This window comes from Trachinotus anak, unplaced genomic scaffold (assembly GCF_046630095.1).
Source record: "Trachinotus anak isolate AG129_WGS33_773 ecotype Australia unplaced genomic scaffold, CSIRO_AGI_Tana_v1 ptg000008l, whole genome shotgun sequence".
NCBI classification, from domain to species: domain Eukaryota; kingdom Metazoa; phylum Chordata; class Actinopteri; order Carangiformes; family Carangidae; genus Trachinotus; species Trachinotus anak.
Genome location: NW_027273859.1, coordinates 22,100,158 through 22,119,217, shown reverse-complemented (window position 1 = coordinate 22,119,217; position 19,060 = coordinate 22,100,158). Strand labels below are relative to the sequence as shown.

At 41.6% G+C, this 19,060-nt stretch overlaps 1 protein-coding gene across 1 annotated transcript; it reads left to right on the top strand.

Moving 5' to 3' along the window:
* Positions 1-311: 311 nt before the first annotated feature.
* On the top strand, positions 312-18,560 carry LOC139624421 (tricarboxylate transport protein B, mitochondrial). The gene is made up of 9 exons (XM_071483520.1): positions 312-980; positions 9,371-9,478; positions 10,283-10,382; positions 14,053-14,191; positions 14,606-14,690; positions 14,853-14,957; positions 15,230-15,345; positions 15,449-15,522; positions 16,433-18,560. Exons 1-9 carry the CDS (start codon positions 866-868, stop codon positions 16,545-16,547), a joined length of 957 nt encoding a protein of 318 aa, XP_071339621.1. The 5' UTR covers positions 312-865; the 3' UTR covers positions 16,548-18,560.
* The last annotated feature ends 500 nt before the right edge of the window (positions 18,561-19,060 follow it).

The following is a 19,060-nucleotide window of genomic DNA, read 5'->3' as shown; positions in this document are numbered from 1 at the left end:
GGAGTTCACGGATGTCAACATAGTTTATGCTGGAGTTGGTTTTCTGGTGCGCCTTTGATTTCCACCCTTTGCAGGACCTGGACTGACATTTCGGTCGCCAAGCTGGCGGGACCTGATTGATGGTTTCTGCTCCCGCGAGTGCTGCAGCCTCGCTGTTTGGAAAGGGTGCGGTCTGGACCTTTTACTGCCTGCTGCTGGGGAAATGCTCCGGGTCCTTGTGGTAGATTTCCTAACAATGGAATCCGTTTTGATTCCAGCTCGCCGGGACGCATTTTTATGTTAATACGGACAGAGAGAGGGAGAGAAAGAGGGGGAGAGAGAGGGAGAGAGACGCTGCGCCCCGCCCTTCTTCCATCGTGGAACAAAAGTGGCCACCTCCCCTCCCCCTGTCATAAAAGCACCCGGTGTGACATCCACTGACCGCTGCCACACCTCAGGCTCGGAGGCTGGTCTAAGTTCACTCGCTTTGCGCAGAAATTGCCACGAAACTTCCACACGGCAGCAGGATACGGACTCTTTGTCCGCCCCTCCTCGCTTCCGGTTTGCTTTTCCCTATTACGCACCTCTGTCGTGGTACAGCGTTGCCATAGTTACATATAACAGCTATTGGATTATATTAGAGGACCCTAACTTCCCTGACAGTCCAGGTATCCGCCCACCGTCAACAGAAAGATCCGCCGGAGTCTCATCGGAGATCACCTGCATCCCGGTAGAGCGCATCAGACAGCGGCCGCCCGTGTGCTGTGCGCTCCAGTCTACTTGAGAAAAAAACAAAAAAACAAAAAAAAAAAAAAACATTGCAAGCCACCTATTTGAAGATAAACATCTTTAGACCGGAAGCTCACTGTGAATTTTTGCAGTAGTTATGCAGGATAAAGGCACATTTATCAGCCCGTTTCCCAGACCTCGGTGTCTGGCGGCAGCGGCGCCGGCGGCGGGGAAAGCGAAATTAACCCACCCGGGGAAGGCGATTCTGGCAGGTAAGTTCATTATAATGAAGCAAAAGTTGAATAAAACAGTGTTATTGTTTGCAGATATTACAGATAACTAGTATGAGGCTGCTTGCTGCAAAGTAAGAGGTGTAGCCTGCACTGTCACAGCTTCAACAGCCTGCTGGAAACACCGTGGCTGTGGAGAGCAAACAGCAAACCACTGCATCAGCGTGGAGTTGAGGAGAAGTTAGTGTAGTCGCTCACTTACAGATACACGCTGTAATTTGTAGAGCTGTTATGGGGATATAACATGTTTTTTTTTTTGCCGTGGAAATAGTTGGAACTAAAAAAAAAAAAAAAGCAGCTGTACCAGTGTCAGTTTCTATTTTTTTGCATTTTGTTTCATGTAGTTTTGTTTGTTGCTGGGAGTTTTTCTCCTAAGTGACATGTTTCACTTTAAGCTTTGGGGGCTGAAAGCTTGTGGAGACTTTCACATAATGTGAGCTATTAAAACGAGGTATTTTAACAGAGTCACTACCCTGCATCCTATGCTGCTGCCAATTGCCCTCAAACCCCCTTCACCCTTGAAGATGCTGCAAAAGAGAAAAGGAGAAGACAACAGTTTTCTTCCTGTGTCCTGTCATGTTCAGATGTTTCCTGCTGCTCTGATCTGATTTTATCTCCCCTCATCTAAAGATCACCTCTGGTGCACTTTATATAATGCTATTAGAGGAGAGTGATTCATCCAGCGGTGCAGGGGACACTGAGGCACTAACGGGAGCCATTCCTGCAAGGTCTCAGGTATATGTGTGGTGGTGAGACAACGCAGCACAAGAAACACGTCTAACTGTTGAGCTGTTGATCATGTCACGTCATCTTCAGCAAATCTTTTCCCACCAAATTTCAAATTTCATTCATCCTGAACTGGGCAAAATCCATCTGCGGATGAAGATCATGTCATGTGATTGAAAAGCTCCTGAACAGATACTAAATAGACACTGTGGTGGGGCTGTTGTTGCGACCTTTGTTGTTGCTCTATCAGTTTGTGGCCAGTCTGTTAGTGGTTCTGCTCTCTGATACCGTGACAGAACCAGAAAATATTCTGGATTGATTCTGTCATTTCTGCATTTCATTCTAGGGCTGTAACTAATAATTATTTTAACTTTTGATCAAGCTATTGATTAGGGTTGGAATAATGGGTTAACCATGTATTCAAATACAATGTCAAAATTTTTCATGAATATCTGAATAACCAGAGCCAAAACATTCGCTTAGTTTAAACAGCAACCAAAACCCTACTAATTTATCAATATTATTATTATTATTATTATTATGATAGAGAGTAATAAAAAACAACATCAGAACACTGAAGCTGTAATCAGCAAGGGTTTGGTATTTTTAAATGACAAATGATCAATTAATCGGTAATCAATTGGTTCATCTCTCTTTCAGTCATGTTTGTTGTCATGGTGTTGAGTCATTTCTGCAATTCACTGGTTTATTCCCGCTGAGGTCCATGATTTCTGCTGCTCTGCCCCCCCCCCCCTCAAACCCCTGGACCCCTCCCGTGATGATGTTCAGGATGCAGCGGCTCCAGTTGATGAAGAGGTTCTCTGAGGTGCTCCTGTATTAAGGCTACATGCTGGTATTTGGCAGCACACTGTTGATTTCAGCCGCGTGCTCTGGCAACAGTTATGCGCTGAATAATTTATCCTTCTGAATGAATTCCTTTTGATGGAAGTTTAAAAACAAACTGCTTCAGGGATGCAACTTACAGTTATTTGAGTTATTCTGCCTTTTATTCCCTTGATCAATTGATGGATCATTTTGGCTATCAAATGTCAGAAAATAGCGAATATGCCCTTTACAAGGTCCCTAAGCCCAGGGTAAAATCTTCAGATTGCTTGTCAAAATATTTAGTTTACTACCAGCTTTATTACCAGTTATTTGTCTCTCTAAAATATTTATACATGCCTAGTGAAATCATCTAAGTTAGTGTATTGTGTGCTGTTGTAAATGACAAAAAAGATTTATATTTACATTTTTACCACCCTTTTCAATTCAGATTTAGATTATTGACACCGCTGTTAAGTGGTTTGAAGTAGGCTACAAACAATATAAACCAAACTATAATGACACAACAATAGCACCCAGCAGGACATAAATCAAACAGGGATAAAACACTCTTAATAAATATGTATGTAATTTACTTTACAGTATATGTTAATTATAAAAACAACTGTTGAGTAAACTGCAGAGTTAATGATTTTGTGGTGTGAGTGGGATGAGAAGAGGAGAAAAAAAAAAAAACCTCTCCTGACTTATGCCACTCTGTCAGCTGCCAAGACATGGAAATGTGGCTGTGGTGAGACCGCTCCCTTCCCCCATCCGTCCCATTCGGCCTGATTGACTGGATATGGCCCGCTATTGCACCCTGTTCCCCACACAGTGACGTTTAGCCCATCTCAAGCCTGTCTGTCCTGTTTTGCAACGGCAGCACGATTACATTCTCTCTGTCTCAACTCTGTGCAGCCTCTGACTCCTCCCGGCCTCACTGTCAAGAAACCATTGATTGAACACTTTGTCTCTCAGAGGTTTGGAAATGAAAGCATGTCGGAGCATCACTGGGATGACTCAGCGGCAGATAAACTGCCTCTCTGAGTCTGACCTGAGATATCGTCCATTAAAAAAAAACCCACAGCTGATCGTTTACACCGTCTGGATACAAATTCTTCTCACTCAGCTGTGGCATAAATAAATACAGTTGACACCTCTTCTGGTGCTCTGCCATGCTAATGCTACTTTAGATTTATCTGTTATGGTTAGCAGTATGTGAACATGGAGAGAGCAAGGCACTTGTACAAGCCTGAAGGCTGTAAGTAGACAAAGCAAGAAGTAGAAGGTCATAGCTTAATGGATTAGAGACCCCACATAGACAGTGGACGGGGAGGAGGGGTGTCCATTGCACATTTCCAAAGCTTTTAGAGCTTTTTCTGCTGCTATTGGTTAGTTCAAGTCTTCTCTCAGCAGCCACTGGTGATGACTGAGGGAAGGAGGGGAGTGTTTTATCTATGTGGGGCCTGAGGGTGGGAGAGCAGTCTAAATGGGTCTCTGGTCCTGATTTTCTGGCTGTTGCGCAGTCATACACTGCTGGGGCTTTCATTTATAACCCTTCTGCTCAGGAGCGAGTCGAGCCAGAGCAGCACAGGGGTGGACAGAGAGAGAAAGTTCTTTTTTTTTTTTTTTTAAATCTCGATTTCATGATAGAGTGGATTTTCCACAGAGACAGCCTCGGTTTTTTGTCACTTTTCCTGTTCTCTTTTCATTTTTTCCCCACGCTCTCTCTCCAGCCTCAGGGCAGCCAGTTAGGTTTCGTGAGTGGCTGTCTCCTCTCAGGCTCAGAGGGCTCGTCAAACTGTGGCTTACTCCCCGTTCCCTCACGTCACAGGCGACGCACACAGTCCACTCCCATACACTGTTTCTTGCAGAGCCTGAGTAATAATAAATCACAGTCCACTCCTCTGTTCAATCCCCAACCACCCCCAGTGTAACAGCTTTTCAGCTAGATGTTGGTATAATGCAGCCACGGACACACAAGCAAACAGCAGTGTAGGAATTAGTGCTGTCATTTGAATACAGCACAAGAGATATGATGGTCAGCTTATTATTTCATTTTTTCATGTTTCAATTTGTCAGTGGCTTGGACATTCATTTGCAGGTTTCATCACATTAATTACAGATCAATGCACTGAACATTCTGCTTACCTGTTTCTTAAGCATATTTTCTCTCAACCACTGAGTTTAATTAATTTCACTATAGTGTAGAAATTTAACTTGCAGGGAGTGAACATGCAGTTGCTATAAATCTTTGTCAGTGTTTAAGGGTAACTTGGTTTCAAGTAATTACTTGTCATAAGACTTGAAAGATGGTTTGCCAACAAGCATCTTTCTTTAAAACCAGATTTCTCATGAGGCATATATCTGGCTCTTTGGCTGCTAAATGTTCCACTGTGTTTGGACCCGAAAAGGTCGTGTATGGAGGGGTTTTTTGAGCTTTTTCAATGAACACAGCTGCTTACTGTGTCTGGAGACCACGCTGAAGAGAGACCGAGCCAGTAAAGTTCACAAACCAAACAATGAGCTGAAAGAAACTAAAATGCTCTGTAGAGCTGAGAGGAACTGCAGAGTCAAGGGGTAAGTCTCTGTGGGTTCATCACAAACACATAGGTATGGGATCCATTGTTAATATAAAAATACTGATTATTGCCAGTAACTGCATGATCATGTAATAACGAAATGCTAAAAAAAGAAAGAGTAGACTCAATATACACTTTGCGGTGTACTCTGTTGTTAAATTCACTTGAACCATTGTGTTAAAATGAACTGACTAATCATCTATCAAGATTGGTAATCAATTAACATATTATGTAAGTGATGTAAATTTAAAATATGGTTTTATCCGTCAACTGCGAAAAGGCTGCCGGCCTCTGGAACAATCCGTGCATAGTTGTCCTGTTTAGTGTGTTTCAGTGTACAATCTGCATGCTGCAGGGTTTGTAGCAGTTCAAACAGTTTCCATGTAAAATTCATCAACATCTTTCCTGTAATTAAGCATCAGTGTAGCATTAGGGAGTGTTGTTCAGGACAGAGGAAGCCTGAAAGGCCAGAGACGTCAGATGAATAATTCTTTTCATGTTTTTCGCGAAGGCAAACAGAAATATTACGGCTCTATTAATAGGACACCTCATGTTTGAAGTACATCGTACCTCTGGCTATGTTCTCCATTTGGACTGGAGATATGGACATAATAACATCTTTCCCTCAGACTTCAGAGAGTTTAAAGTGAGAGATAATAATCTAAAGAAGGAACATCTGGATAAATAATAGATAGGTTCTCTTGCAAAACTGGTTAATTTGCTGGCACATGCACATATAAACACAAGCACAAACACACATGTGCAGATACACATTGTCGACTGTTTTGTGTCAGTTTTACTGCTTGAATTGAACTTAGTCAATAATGGAATCTTAAATCCACAGCTACTCAACAAGGCAGCAGGCTAAAGCGTAGTCAGAAATGTTTATTACGAAGGACATGGAGCTACAGATATGTTTAGAACATGCCACATTCAGAGACCATGTCAGGTTGTCAGTAGAAAAATGTAGTTTCTGAGTCGACCAGATGTGTCGGGTGCTCATTAGAGTCACTGAAAGAGGCAGGAGAGCACCTCAGAAACTGTCCCTCCCTGTCAGCTGGCTGCCTGCGTGCTCACCTGGCTTCCTCTGGGCTCTGCCTCTAACTTTTGGATAGCAGTTTGGAAAAAAGACCTTTTCCTGTCTCAATATGACAAGGCCCCCGTGCATGAAGTGAAGTCCACAAACCCAAAAAATCGAGTGAACACTGTTGGAATGAACCTATATCCAAACTGTCAACCGGGCCTTAACACGCATCCTCAGTTCTCAATGATGCTATTGTTCCTGTGGCTGAATGGGAGCAAATCCCTGCAGCCAGGGTCCAAAACCTTGTAGGAAGCCTTTGCAGAAGAGTGGAGAATCTGACAGTTTTGAAATGAGATGTTCCTCAATTGCATATGGATGTCATTTTCGGGTGTCCACATACTTTTGGCCAGGCAGTGTGTGGCAGCTATACTAGCTGGAGCCCAGCTGTGGAGGCTGAAGGTTATTGATGAAGTTATAAATGTACCCAGTCTGGACAGGGAGTACATAAGCTCAGTCAGTATGAGTCTGATTTATTTAACTGCTGCTTAGTTTATGGAAGTTTTAAGATTTTAAGAGTCTGTGGAAGCCACGCTGTTTTTCATCGCCTCTGGGTTCTAGTATCACTCCAATGCCATTTCCATTTCTTTTGGTGTAATATTAAGTGTCAGAGATCCATGTGGATGCATTGATTTTATGACACGGTGCGGAGAAGAGTGGTTGGGGGGTTGAGGAGAGAGGAAGGAAGGTGCTGCTGAGTGAAAAATGAAGAACAGGAGAGGAGAGCGAGCCTGCGAAGATAAAGATTAATGGCCATTTTTCTTGGGTAACCCACGTTTGGCAGCTACACAGGAGTCATTTAAGGTGTCATCTGTGAGGTGTGTGTGTGTGTGTGTGTGTGTGTGTGTGTGTGTGTGTCTGTGTATTGGATGTAGGCTGCAACGTGGACTAGAAGACAAACGAGCTGCTTCTCCTCCACAGGCCCAGTGTGTCTGATGAGGATTGATCGAGTGTTTGTATCTGTTGCTGAGTCGCTGCCTGTAAGTGACTGCTGGTTGGTTTTCACGTGCAGCTCTGTCTTGGCTTAAAACAGATGAATGAAGTTTATTGTTTCTTCTTCTACGAGACACACTGACCCACTGATCCTGGATCAGGGCGGCTGGAATGGAGCATGTGATTTCTGTTACGTCTCAGCTGGCCAACATTTACTGAGATTAGAGGAATTACAGCTCACTGGCCTGGTGATTAAAGTTTGTGTGTGTGTGTGTGTGTGTGTGTTACAGAGAGTGTGTGGGAGACCACGTGAATGTCATGATTCAGGTGAATCCAAGTATAATCAGTGATGGGTTTGTTTAAATGATTATTGTGCCAACCATCACAGACTTATCTCTATCAATGTTTGATATTAACTGAAATACTCAGGATCACATGTTATAGTGTGAAACTGTGTTATATTAGTAAATGATTTGGTCACGTTCAGACAGACCAAAAATAACATGTAATACAATATTAAGAAAATATACAATCTACTAACGCTATGACACATTTATTGTAAAAGATGTGAATCCCAAATCCCAATTAGAATTTTTTAGATGACAGATGAGATTATTAAAAAGTTGTGCAGCCTTAATTAAAAACGTATAATTTCCCTCATTAAATCAGCTGCACTCACAGAGGAGGAGATGAAGATAAAGTGAAGCAGATGTGTCAGAGGCTTTTTAGGCTTGGAGACAGACGAGGTGTAGGTTATGCAAAAATGACTACAACATAATATCAGGAAGATAAGTGCGTATGGAAACTTTCAGCATCCACTTATATTCCTCCCCTGCATGCTGAGAGTTATATATATGTGTATCTTAAGTAGAGGCGATGCTGTTAGGTGCCATGGTGATAAAAGTTTTGACAGCAGCCGCAACAGTGACATGTGAGGTGTGCCACGCTGCCGAGCCTCATCAGCCTTGTCAAGACTTATTATAGAAAAATCCTACCTCTGTTCTCAGCGCATCTTTGCTCCTTTCAATAATTTTATAGAAATGAGTCATTGCCTACAAACAAAAAACTCATGTCATGTGAATAATTTAAAAGATGAAACATGGGAAGACTCTTTTTCATAAAAGCCTCTAAGGAATCTGAGGTGCAAGTTTTTCTTCAGTAAATCTTTGCAAATGCATGTTAACATCTGATCACAGCTGGTGATTCCCAGAAACAGAGAAAATCACAGACCACTTCCTGCTGAGGCCACTTTTCTTTCAGCCTGATGTGGACTTTTCATGCAAAAGAAAGATATTTCAGTTTTTCACTTCCCAGTCATCAGTTTGTTGTGTCAGATCATTTCAGGTTTCCTGACTTGGCACAAAAACAGTCAAATGTTACTCATAATTAACAGGAAGAATTCTTTCAGATTTTTCTGTGTGAACACGTGACCTGAGTGTGTGTGTGTGTGTGTGTGTGTGTGTGTGTGTGTGTGTGTGTGTGTGTGTGTGTGTGTGTGTGTGTGTGTGTGTGTGCGTGTCTTCCTTGCACAGTATGCTTGTGTGCGTGTCTGTGTCTGTGTCATTGAGTTAATGGAGGGTCTTGGCCAGGGTAATGGAGCCCCTCCCTGCAGGCTGAGCAGATAATTTAATTAATGTCAGCCCTTGCTCTCCCCCCTTTCCCTCCTTCCCCCGTGACTCATTGTTTTGCATTAGCTTCGCTTTTGGACACTCGTCCTCATTGACTCAAACTCATCAACTGTGGCGGGTTTCAAGCTGGACCCTCGAGCAGTCAGTCACACGTTCATTCACTAAATGTATGGTGCAGAAACTAGTCCGTCATTTAAGGGGCAGCAACATTTCCTTTGCTGGTGTTGACTCTCTGCTCGTTCCTCAGAAAGCACAGTCACTGTGCAGTTTAGCTGTGGCAGTTGATTCATCTTTGCCCAGCTCGTTACTCTTCCTCACACAGCAGCAGTGCTTTTAATGTTTATGGAGGGAAAGCCATTTGTGGAGTCACTGTAATGATCCATGATGTAATGGTACCTCCTTGTAATTCATAAGGGGGAAGGGGAATGGGCTTGGTAAGGCTGCAGCCAGCCAGACCTAGTACGTTAAGTTTATGTCAGCAAAGATGACTATCCTGACTCGTCCTCTGTGCTTACGATCATCGATTCCAGTTTCATTGAGGCCCGTTCTTTATACTGTTCACATTGATGGACATCTGCTCTGGTTTTCTGTGTTTTTCAGGTGGAATTGCAGGGGGCATAGAGATCTGCATCACCTTCCCCACAGAGTATGTCAAGACCCAATTACAGCTGGACGAGAAGGCCAATCCACCTAAATACAGAGGAATAGGTGAGTATGATGTGTGTTTTAAATAGTGTTCCTTTTGTTTGTCTATCTATTTATCGATCTATCTATCTATCTATCTATCTATCTATCTATCTATCTATCTATCTATCTATCTATCTATCTATCTATCTATCTATCTATCTATCTATCTATCTATCTATCTATCTATCTGTTCTTCATCTCGTTTCTCTGCCTCTCTCAGGAGCTCATTATCTCATTACCCATCATCCCCAGGTACATCTGGGATTCTGGCAGGCTGTCACTGTGCTTGTTTATATGACTTAGAACAGACCATTGCACACATACACATTCACCATCTATGCATACTAGCACACACACACACGCACACACAAACACACACAGGATCCGCTAATGTTGGCTGGAGCTCTGAGGATCGGAGACCACGGTAATGAGCGTTCGTGACAGCTGTTGCTTTTCTTACGCAGTTGTGTGTTTGGCTTGCTAGCACAACATGGATTACTGCACTGACGTCTCCAAGAGCCAGAAAGCAAAGAACAACATCAAGTTTTGGGGAAATCAGTCTGTGGTTCAGTTCAGCCATGTCATGATTGATTAGAGTAACAAACAGTCATGTTGTGTTGCCTTTGATTAAATACTGATTGACACAGTGAAAAATAAAATAAAAAGTAAATGAATCAAGAATAAAAAAACACTGTTGCACTACATTGATTTTGCTGTTTAGAGGATGAAAACTGTTAAATACTTAATTGTAATGTACTACATATCTTCTTGTATTCAGTCATTTTGGACATTCTGTAATGTGTGTGTTTGTGTGTCCTCCTCCAGGTGACTGTGTGAAACAGACAGTTCAGGGTCATGGTGTCAAAGGACTGTACAGAGGCCTTAGCTCACTGCTCTATGGCTCCATACCCAAATCTGCAGTCCGGTGAGTAACAGTTTTACAAGTTACAAGTAAGTACAGTAACGAGATGAGTTCAGGCTTGATTCCTGCCAATTAGAAAAATTAGAAATGACTACTGAAAATGCAGAAACAACGTAAAAACACACAACTCCTCTTTACAGTGGTCCAGTTTCTGTTGCTTCTGGGCAGTTTCTCAGTATTTCCCTCTAACCGTCGACTTTTAGGTGAAATGACGTCTTATATCTATCTACTGTGTTTGACCTTTTAAATAAATACTCGCAGCTGACGCACAGTGTACATGGACACACTCATAAACTTTACATAAAATCCTTCTGTTCATCGCTTAACCCATGTGTTATTATGCAACCACCCCAAACAAACATGTGCGTTGACACACACATCCACACACACTTCATTGGTACTTTATTGCTTGTTTATTACTTCATTGCTTTTAATCTTTTGTCCTGTTTCATTTTCTAATATTTTCATATATTATGTTCTTATTCTATAGTAATAAAAGTGTATATGTGTGCAGTAAAGGCTGGAATAAAATGAACACTTTAAGCTAAGCCCGACCATCTACCTGGAACCACTAACTCACACTCTCCAATTATTCTAGTCCATTACCCACAACGCAAGGCATAAATGCCACACTAGCCTCCAGTATAATTACGTTATTCTTTCACAGATATGACATTTATTTCCAGACAAGTGTGCATGTTGCACACACACACATACACACACACACACACACACACACACACACACACACACACATACATGCACACAAATTGCACAAAAAGAAGTCAAGCGCTTTTATTGTCATCGTTTTTGTTCTCCTTTTCATTCTCTTATTCCTTCCCTCTCTTTCTTTCTGTGTGCGTGTGTGTGTCTCTGTGTGTGTGTTAGTGTGTGTGTGTGTTATGCTGGAGGGTAGAGCCTGTCTGTTCGATGGAGAGACAGGCCCAGCCAGGCGGATCAAAGATGCCACTCAAACTCAGGCAGGGTCTCAATAGGGGTACAGAGAGGGAGACTTGTGTTTGTACTGGGTGTGTATAGGTTTATGTACAGTGTCTGTGTGTCCCTGTGTGTATGTGTGTGTGTGCACATACTGTATGAGTGTGTCAGTCAGTTTTCTGCTCTAAGGAGTTTTCTCTTCGGATATATGACATGTAGGAGTATAGAGGTTTAAGCCACATCCTCTTTCTGCTCAGGTAGTGGCTACATTAAAAATTAAAACGTATATGATCTACTGTCTGTGGGGTATATACATTTAGACTGAGCTATTTATGCCGGTGGTTCCCAGCCAATTCAGCGTGCGACCCCTTAAAACAAAGCTTGTGAGTCATCATTACAGTTTACATGTCGTCTATGGGCTATGACCTGTTTAACAAAAATGTTTCCCCTTACTTTATTTTAATGTTTTCTAGGGAGATACAGAGATACAAACCTCCAGTAATTCACAAGGACAAAAAAGGCTAAGATTTGAGGCAAATTAGAAAAAACTATACATAATTTTTCAGAGCAGAAATATATTTTATTCTGTTTTTCCATCATGTTAATCATGTGTGATCCTATGACGTGGTCCTTAAACCCACGGCTGGAACCATGGACTTAGGGAATATAGCAGTAATGAAACATGATGGAGAGTTTGAATGGTTCAGATTTGAACAGTTAGTTTTGATTTATGGAGAATACCTTGGCATGGATCCATTCACTATCACTTCCTCTGAGCCGTTTGTTCGATCCGTTACCTTCTTTTCTATCTTCTTTCCCCTCCCCCCTTCCTATCGCTCTTTTGCCTCTTCAGCCCTCTTTCTCTCCCACCCCATTAACTGATTGCCTATGCACCATCATGTGCCGTACAACCTGGAGGAGGGTTGTGAGGGAGGTATGAGAGCGACGGACAAGGGAGCCTTTGACCTTTTTCTCTCCTTAACCCTTCATCCATATGTACATCCCTCTCTCCTGTCTGCCCAGTCTGCTTTGTGTCTCTCTTCTTTCCCATCCACTCCACTATTCTCATCTCTCCTTCACCTCCTCTTCTCATCAGCAGGGCTGACCTTGTAGACAGACCCACTAATGAAGATTGGGTGGCTCACTGCTGCCCAGAATGACTCATCTTTGACTGTGGACTGTCAGCCAAAACATGATGTGTAATATTCTGTAAAGTTTAGTTCGCTTGTTAAATGGATTGGGGGAATATGGAGAGTAAATTGGAAAAGGAGCAGGCCTGACGGTGCCATATTTCTCTCCAGCAGCTTTTAATGAATAGCATTTGTTTCACAAGGTTAGTAAGTGAACAGCCATCTCCGTGCAGTCTGAGCAAGCTGTAGGGAAATATACTGTTTTAGTTTTTACTTTCTCCAAAGCTAAAAATCTGTTTGTAGTCAGCGAGTGGTGCGCAAAAAGACGCAGATGAATTGATTTATTTTTATGCGTTGTTTGTTCCTGCTCGACAGTGGGAGTCAGTTAATTGGGAGGAACCTGTCTTTCAAAACAAACTATACCTGTGTGAGGAGGGGGACAGGGGAACAGATGTGGAAGGTTAATGAGGGGAGGAAAATCTTTCAATGAACAGGCAGATGGAGAAGAAAACTAAAATCACCTGAGCCTAGTATAAGAGATGAATTCTGTTTACTTCTGTCCAAAACCTATGGCGATGGCAGATAGATGGTTCAAGCAGACTGTGAGAAGACAAAGCATTCGTCAAGAGCAAGTCTGTCCTCCCCCGCCCCCTTTTGCTAAACGTACCGGGCAGCGTCCTGCCTTCACCACAATTCAATTCCATCTATAAATAACCTTTCTTGTAAAGGACTCGCTGGCACAACATTTTCTGATTAAAGAGATACACAAAGCACACCTCTCTCTCTCTCTCTCTCTCTCTCTCTCTCTCTCTCTCTCTCTCTCTCTGTCTGGGCTGGCTTCCATGGCAGCTGTTGCTGGTCACTTTCCGGTTACTGAGACACTGCACGTTTATTGGTGCATCTTTAATTAGGAAGGAGGAAGGACAATAAAGTAAAGGCCTTAAGTACATTCTGCACTTTCAGCAGTTTGTCTCCACAAAAAAACATCTGAGTTAGAAGCAGGTTCTTTGCCTTGAGGTGCATCCATGGTTCTGCTTTTATTTGTACTCAGTGAGACATGGAGAGGAAACTAGTTTTATGTTCTCCTCTGTGGTCGGTTTCTGCTGACGGGGGTAGCGTAATTATTTCGCAATATGTGGCCTTTTTTCATGTGTTAAAGGTGTAGTGATTATGTCTTAATACAAAGAACCTCATGTGTAGCTGGAAAATTAGCATCTGTTTGTTTTTACTTCATTCGTTTACTTCAGCCTTTATATTAAATACACATTACATTGAATATAGTCTTGGATGATTAAAACAGCTTTATTCCAGGTACAGAGCGGTTTAATATCTCAGCCTTACGGAGAAGAAATGTATCACCGACAAATGGGGATAAAAGTGTAAAAAGTGTAAAAAATGTTACTTCTAGTTTGCAACGTTGAAGGTTGAGATAATCTTAGTAAGAATATGTACCATAAAATGTCTCATAGATCTGTTTTGCGTGTAATTTCAAAGGCCTCCTGTAGTAATCACAAAAATCATTGTTATTCGCTCCATTTGCATCAGTTCTGGACACTCCTGTGGTGACTTTTCCCATAGTTCCATGCTGACTCTATTCTCCTCCTCAGGTTCGGGATGTTCGAGTTCCTCAGTAACCGTGCAAAGGATGAGTCCGGCCGGCTGGACAGCACCAGAGGCCTGCTGTGTGGACTCGGAGCTGGAGTGATGGAGGCTGTTTTGGTGGTCTGTCCCATGGAAACTGTCAAGGTATGTTACTAACTGATCTGCAGTCAGATTTCTGGTTTGATGGGTTTGATTTTTAGTGTCATGTGCACTAAGTGATTTTGTGTATATTGTCATTTCTGGACAATCACGTATTATGCACAGCAAAAGTTCATAGTTGTTTTTCCAAGCCTGACTTGTGACATCTGTTGCAATTGTTGTTTTCTGAAACAATTCTTAGTAAATTACAGTAATAAGCATCCACATAGTATAAATCATAAGTATTTTTCATGCAAAATTAACTGATTAATGCATATACATTTGGCCTGAGAAGACTTCATGCAACTGCCTTTATCAGTGGTGGAGCCTGCATATCCCCTGAACTCTGTTTCTTTAAAATGTCTCTGCAAAGAGATCCAGACTACATCCTGTTCCCTTTTTTTTTTTTTATCTCCCAAGGTTAAATTCATTCATGACCAGACTTCTGCAAACCCCAAATACAAAGGATTCTTCCACGGAGTCAGAGAGATCATCAGAGCGCAAGGTAAAGAGCAGCTTCAAAGCATGTAATTCACCTGACATCTACTGGTCAGACAGGGTCGTGCAGCTGAAAATGTAGTTTTAAATGTTCTGCACAGTTTATACTGTTGTTGCCTTTAATTGAAAAAAGGCTGATGAATTTATTCTCACTCTTTTGCCTGAACAGGGTTAAGAGGGACATACCAAGGTCTCACTGCCACTGTACTCAAACAAGGCTCCAACCAGGCTATCCGCTTCTTTGTGATGACCTCTCTCAAGAACTGGTATAAAGGTCAGTGTGAATGAATATATGTACTTTATGCATTTGTTTGTTATTACAATAAAAATGAGGAAATAGGATCCAGTATAATAGCATTGGTACACAGTGTATTGTATTAGTATTCAGTGGAACTGGAACACATCTATTTTCTTGTGTTGGCAAATCACCTGCAGGGTTTTAAGGTGCCCACCCTGTTCAGCAGTTCAAGACGAGGTCTGAGTTTGCACTGAAGCATAAACCGACTACTCACACTTACTGACTCTTCTGTTATGTTCCTTCACCAGGTGATAACCCCAACAAAGCTATCAATCCCTTGGTGACTGGAACCTTTGGGGCCATAGCAGGAGCAGCCAGTGTATTTGGAAACACCCCACTAGACGTCATCAAGACTCGGATGCAGGTACATAATATGAAAACTGTTAAAAAGCACATGTTCAATGATTGTGTTTCTTCCTTCCGACTGGTGACAATGCCTTTCCTTTCCTTTCTTTTTCTTTCCGAAGGGTCTGGAAGCACATAAATATAAAAGCACACTAGACTGTGCTGTGAAGATCCTGAGATATGAGGGCTTGGCAGCGTGAGTACGCCTCCACTTTGTTTAGTTTGGTGTCACAGCATGTATTTATTCATGGTTCTGGAAACGATTCTCACTGCCACCAGATGTCGCACTAGACCACTAGCACCTCAGACCAAAACAAATGCTTAGTTGGCCTCAACTCCAACACTCTCGCCCCCTCCCCTTCACATTATCAGCCAGGAAGATGTTACTTTAAGCCCAGTGAAAGCGACCACTACACAGCACAACAAGGAGCACAACTGAATGAATTTACCCCCCGTACATGAGAGCCAACAAAAAAACTATCCAATCCAATCATTAGCCCACGCTAGCATTGCTGTGATGTGCTCCACATCGATGCTGACAGTAAGCGAGCTAGTGATCGCAACATTTGCCAAACAAATCCATTATATGAGTAACAGCAAGTCAGCAAACACCACCACTGCAGCTGGTCACTAATGAAACCAGCCATGTGGGGATAACATTGTGTTGCCATCAAGTTACTTACACAACAAGGAGAAGAAAAGCCAGTTCTGAGTCAAGCTGCAGACCTTTAGTGGGTATTTGCCTGTGTGTTATAAATATGGGGAAGGTCAACAGTTTAACAGGAGAGAGTCTTTAACATGCACATGTACATGCACTAACATATGTACAAAAAAACAAAACCAATAGAAAAAACACTAAACCTGTTTTTTTACCTCCTAAAAAACTCATGGAAATTTTGCATATTCCAGGTATTCCAGCCATCTACAGTGTTATGCGTTTAATTGTCAGGGATGTTGTTTTATGCTTAATGATGCTAGATAATGTTATTCAGAATTTTACTGTACTGAAAACTGTATATAGACATGTGTGAGCTATTATTAAATGTGCCTTTCTCCTGAACAGTGATATATTATATCCACCTCTCTCCGTCTCTGTCCACCTGTAGTTTCTATAAAGGGACAGTTCCACGCCTGGGTCGTGTGTGTCTGGATGTGGCCATAGTTTTCATCATCTATGAGGAGGTGGTGAAAGTCCTGAACACGGTCTGGAAGACGGACTGAGCTGCTGGACGTACAGAAAATGCGCTGGCCTCCTGCTTCCCGGGCATCAGACACAGACCTGAGTTTAGAAGACCCCCTCTGTATCATAAAACCAGCTCTTGAGGGTTAGAGGCTTAGATCAGTGTCTTATGCTCATAGATAGGGGCTGCAGAGAGGAAAGAAATCCTGATGGAGGCTCAGTGTTGCTAACATCTGGACAGCTGGAGTGTATGCAGAGCTTTGATGCTCAGCATCAAGACACCTGATAGGACCAAGAGTCAACTACACAAAGTGGGTTTATAAAGTCAGCCAAATAACTGAAAACCAGTTTAAAAATGTGAAACAAAACCTGAATATTAGAGCCATTAACATGACTCCTTCATGACTGCTTATAAACAACATTTTTGCAGATATTTCACTGTCTTTATGAACCCTCTTTGTAAAATAACCTCTTCCAGTGAAGAACATTATTTCTCACCATCACAGCTGTTTTACTGATGTTTACTGCAGGTATGCAGGTGTCATACTGGATTTTCTTGAGTTTGTGTTGCTCTCTGTCTCCTCTTGTGCCTAATACGGTTTTAAAACCAGAGGACCCAGACTGCAGCTGGTTGCAGTTTACCGTCACATAAACTGCAGTAACTTCCTTAACCAAGCCTTTAGTAGAATGATTTTACATTTATAATATGCCAATTATTTTTATACAGTGTAGATTCTATTTTAGTTTATTACCAGCATTATAGTTTTATTGTAAAATATGATATTTTATTCCCGTGCCAAATGCGAAACCTGTTGTACTATGAAGTAAGAACATCTCTAGAAGTCTAATCAGAATCAGAGAAGAGCAAATATTATTACGATTCATATTGTGACTGTATTTATTGAAAGTTGAATGATAAATATGTAGATGGTAAAGAGACCATTTGCTGGTAGCTTGTGCCACTTGTGTCAGGTTTTTTTTTCTTGTAATCAGGTGTAAACTAGTTTTCAAGATGTTAGGAAAGTATTTTATTGCTGTATTTCACTGTGAGTCTAAATGACCCAACAACACGGAGTCATACACCAAGTAACCTCTGACATCATTTTCCCCTTCAATGAAAGTATTATGTTCATCATGTTATATCCTAATGCCAGGTTCCCACAACTGGATGGTTATTTGTCTTCTGTTTACATTAGAAGCAGTTTTCAGTCTTCATGATTCTTCCTCTCGACATATGCTCCCTGCTCCAGTGCTTCCCAACCTGAGGGTTGGGACCCCTTCAATCATGTCACAAGATAAATCTGAGGGCTCTTGAGATAATTAATTGGAAAGTAAAGAAGAAAAATGTTCTTCTGCTATACACATTTAAGTTGGTTTTTCTTTTGGGTGGAACCTCTCACAATTTGTAGACATAATTTGTAACCTGCAATGAGACGTTGCAAAGAGGCAATGCTTCATTTACTTTAAAGGGACCACCCATCAAAAAGATGGGGAATCACAGGTTCAAATCCATTTCCTGTGCCGTTTTCTTCTGGTGCCATGTTTCATTCAGGTTTGTTTTTACCTCTCACTCATGTGCCTTTTGCTGTTGTGTTAGTTGGTAAATGTTACTTGAGAAATATCCTCATATGAGAGACCTGTTCAACTCTTTCATCGTCTTAGCAGAAATTTGAGGTTTCTGTGGTTCAGTGGTGTTGTTTTTAAAGTGACAAATATTTGTCCTTGTTGTGTCATCACGAGTGATGTGAAAACAGTCATAATCTATATGTCTTACCATAATGATTGTACTAAAATACTGATGGATTATATTTCCCTATATTGCTGAAATAATGTTTACCTTTTTAAAATATTTTTTCTGTTTGGCTAAAACAATGCTTGTGTTCCCAATTGCCAGATGGCCAAGAGAAAATATTATTGTTATAGAAAATCAAATGTAATCAAAGGCTGTGAGTGTATGTGTGTGTGGCTCTTGATGATGAATCTTGTGCAATAAATGTTATCCCCCTCTGTGCTTAAAAATGGCCATACACTTCAATCAACACTATACGTGTAATGTTCTTTCTTTTCTTTTAGTGTTTCAGAGAGCTGAAACAGCTTCAACAAAAAAAAAAAAAAAAACATCACAACATCTCCTTAACCTCCTCAAAACACCCTGCAGTGTAATCCACTCCTCCTCTGTCCATCTGCAGGAATATTTAGTTCAAAACACTCAGATTTCCACTCAAACCTCCACTGGGGTCAAAAAGTCCTTTTTTCTTAGGAAGGTTCCTGACTGAGTGAAATGACCTGGAAGTATCTAAATGGCAGTCATGATAAAAGAATTCTCTAAATCAGGGCTTTTCAAAGTCTGAGACTGAAGGCTTCCCCTCAGACAAACCTTGGAAAGAGGCACCTCCTCACCCCACCTTAGTTTAATTGCTTTGTTTTGCTCAATTCCTGGATGGGAATCATAATTTTGTTATTTCATCCCATACACACTCAACAATTGAGCCAAGATAGCCCTGTACTGCAGTTTTACATGACTTGAGACTAAACCAACTACATTTAACAGGTC

Coding starts and splice junctions, on each gene's coding strand:
- LOC139624421 (XM_071483520.1), top strand. CDS start 866: ATGCAGGATAAAGGCACATTTATCAGCCCGTTTCCCAGACCTCGGTGT. Junction 9,479..10,282: donor ACCTAAATACAGAGGAATAG/GTGAGTATGATG, acceptor GTCCTCCTCCAG/GTGACTGTGTGAAACAGACA. Junction 14,958..15,229: donor TCTCAAGAACTGGTATAAAG/GTCAGTGTGAAT, acceptor TTCCTTCACCAG/GTGATAACCCCAACAAAGCT.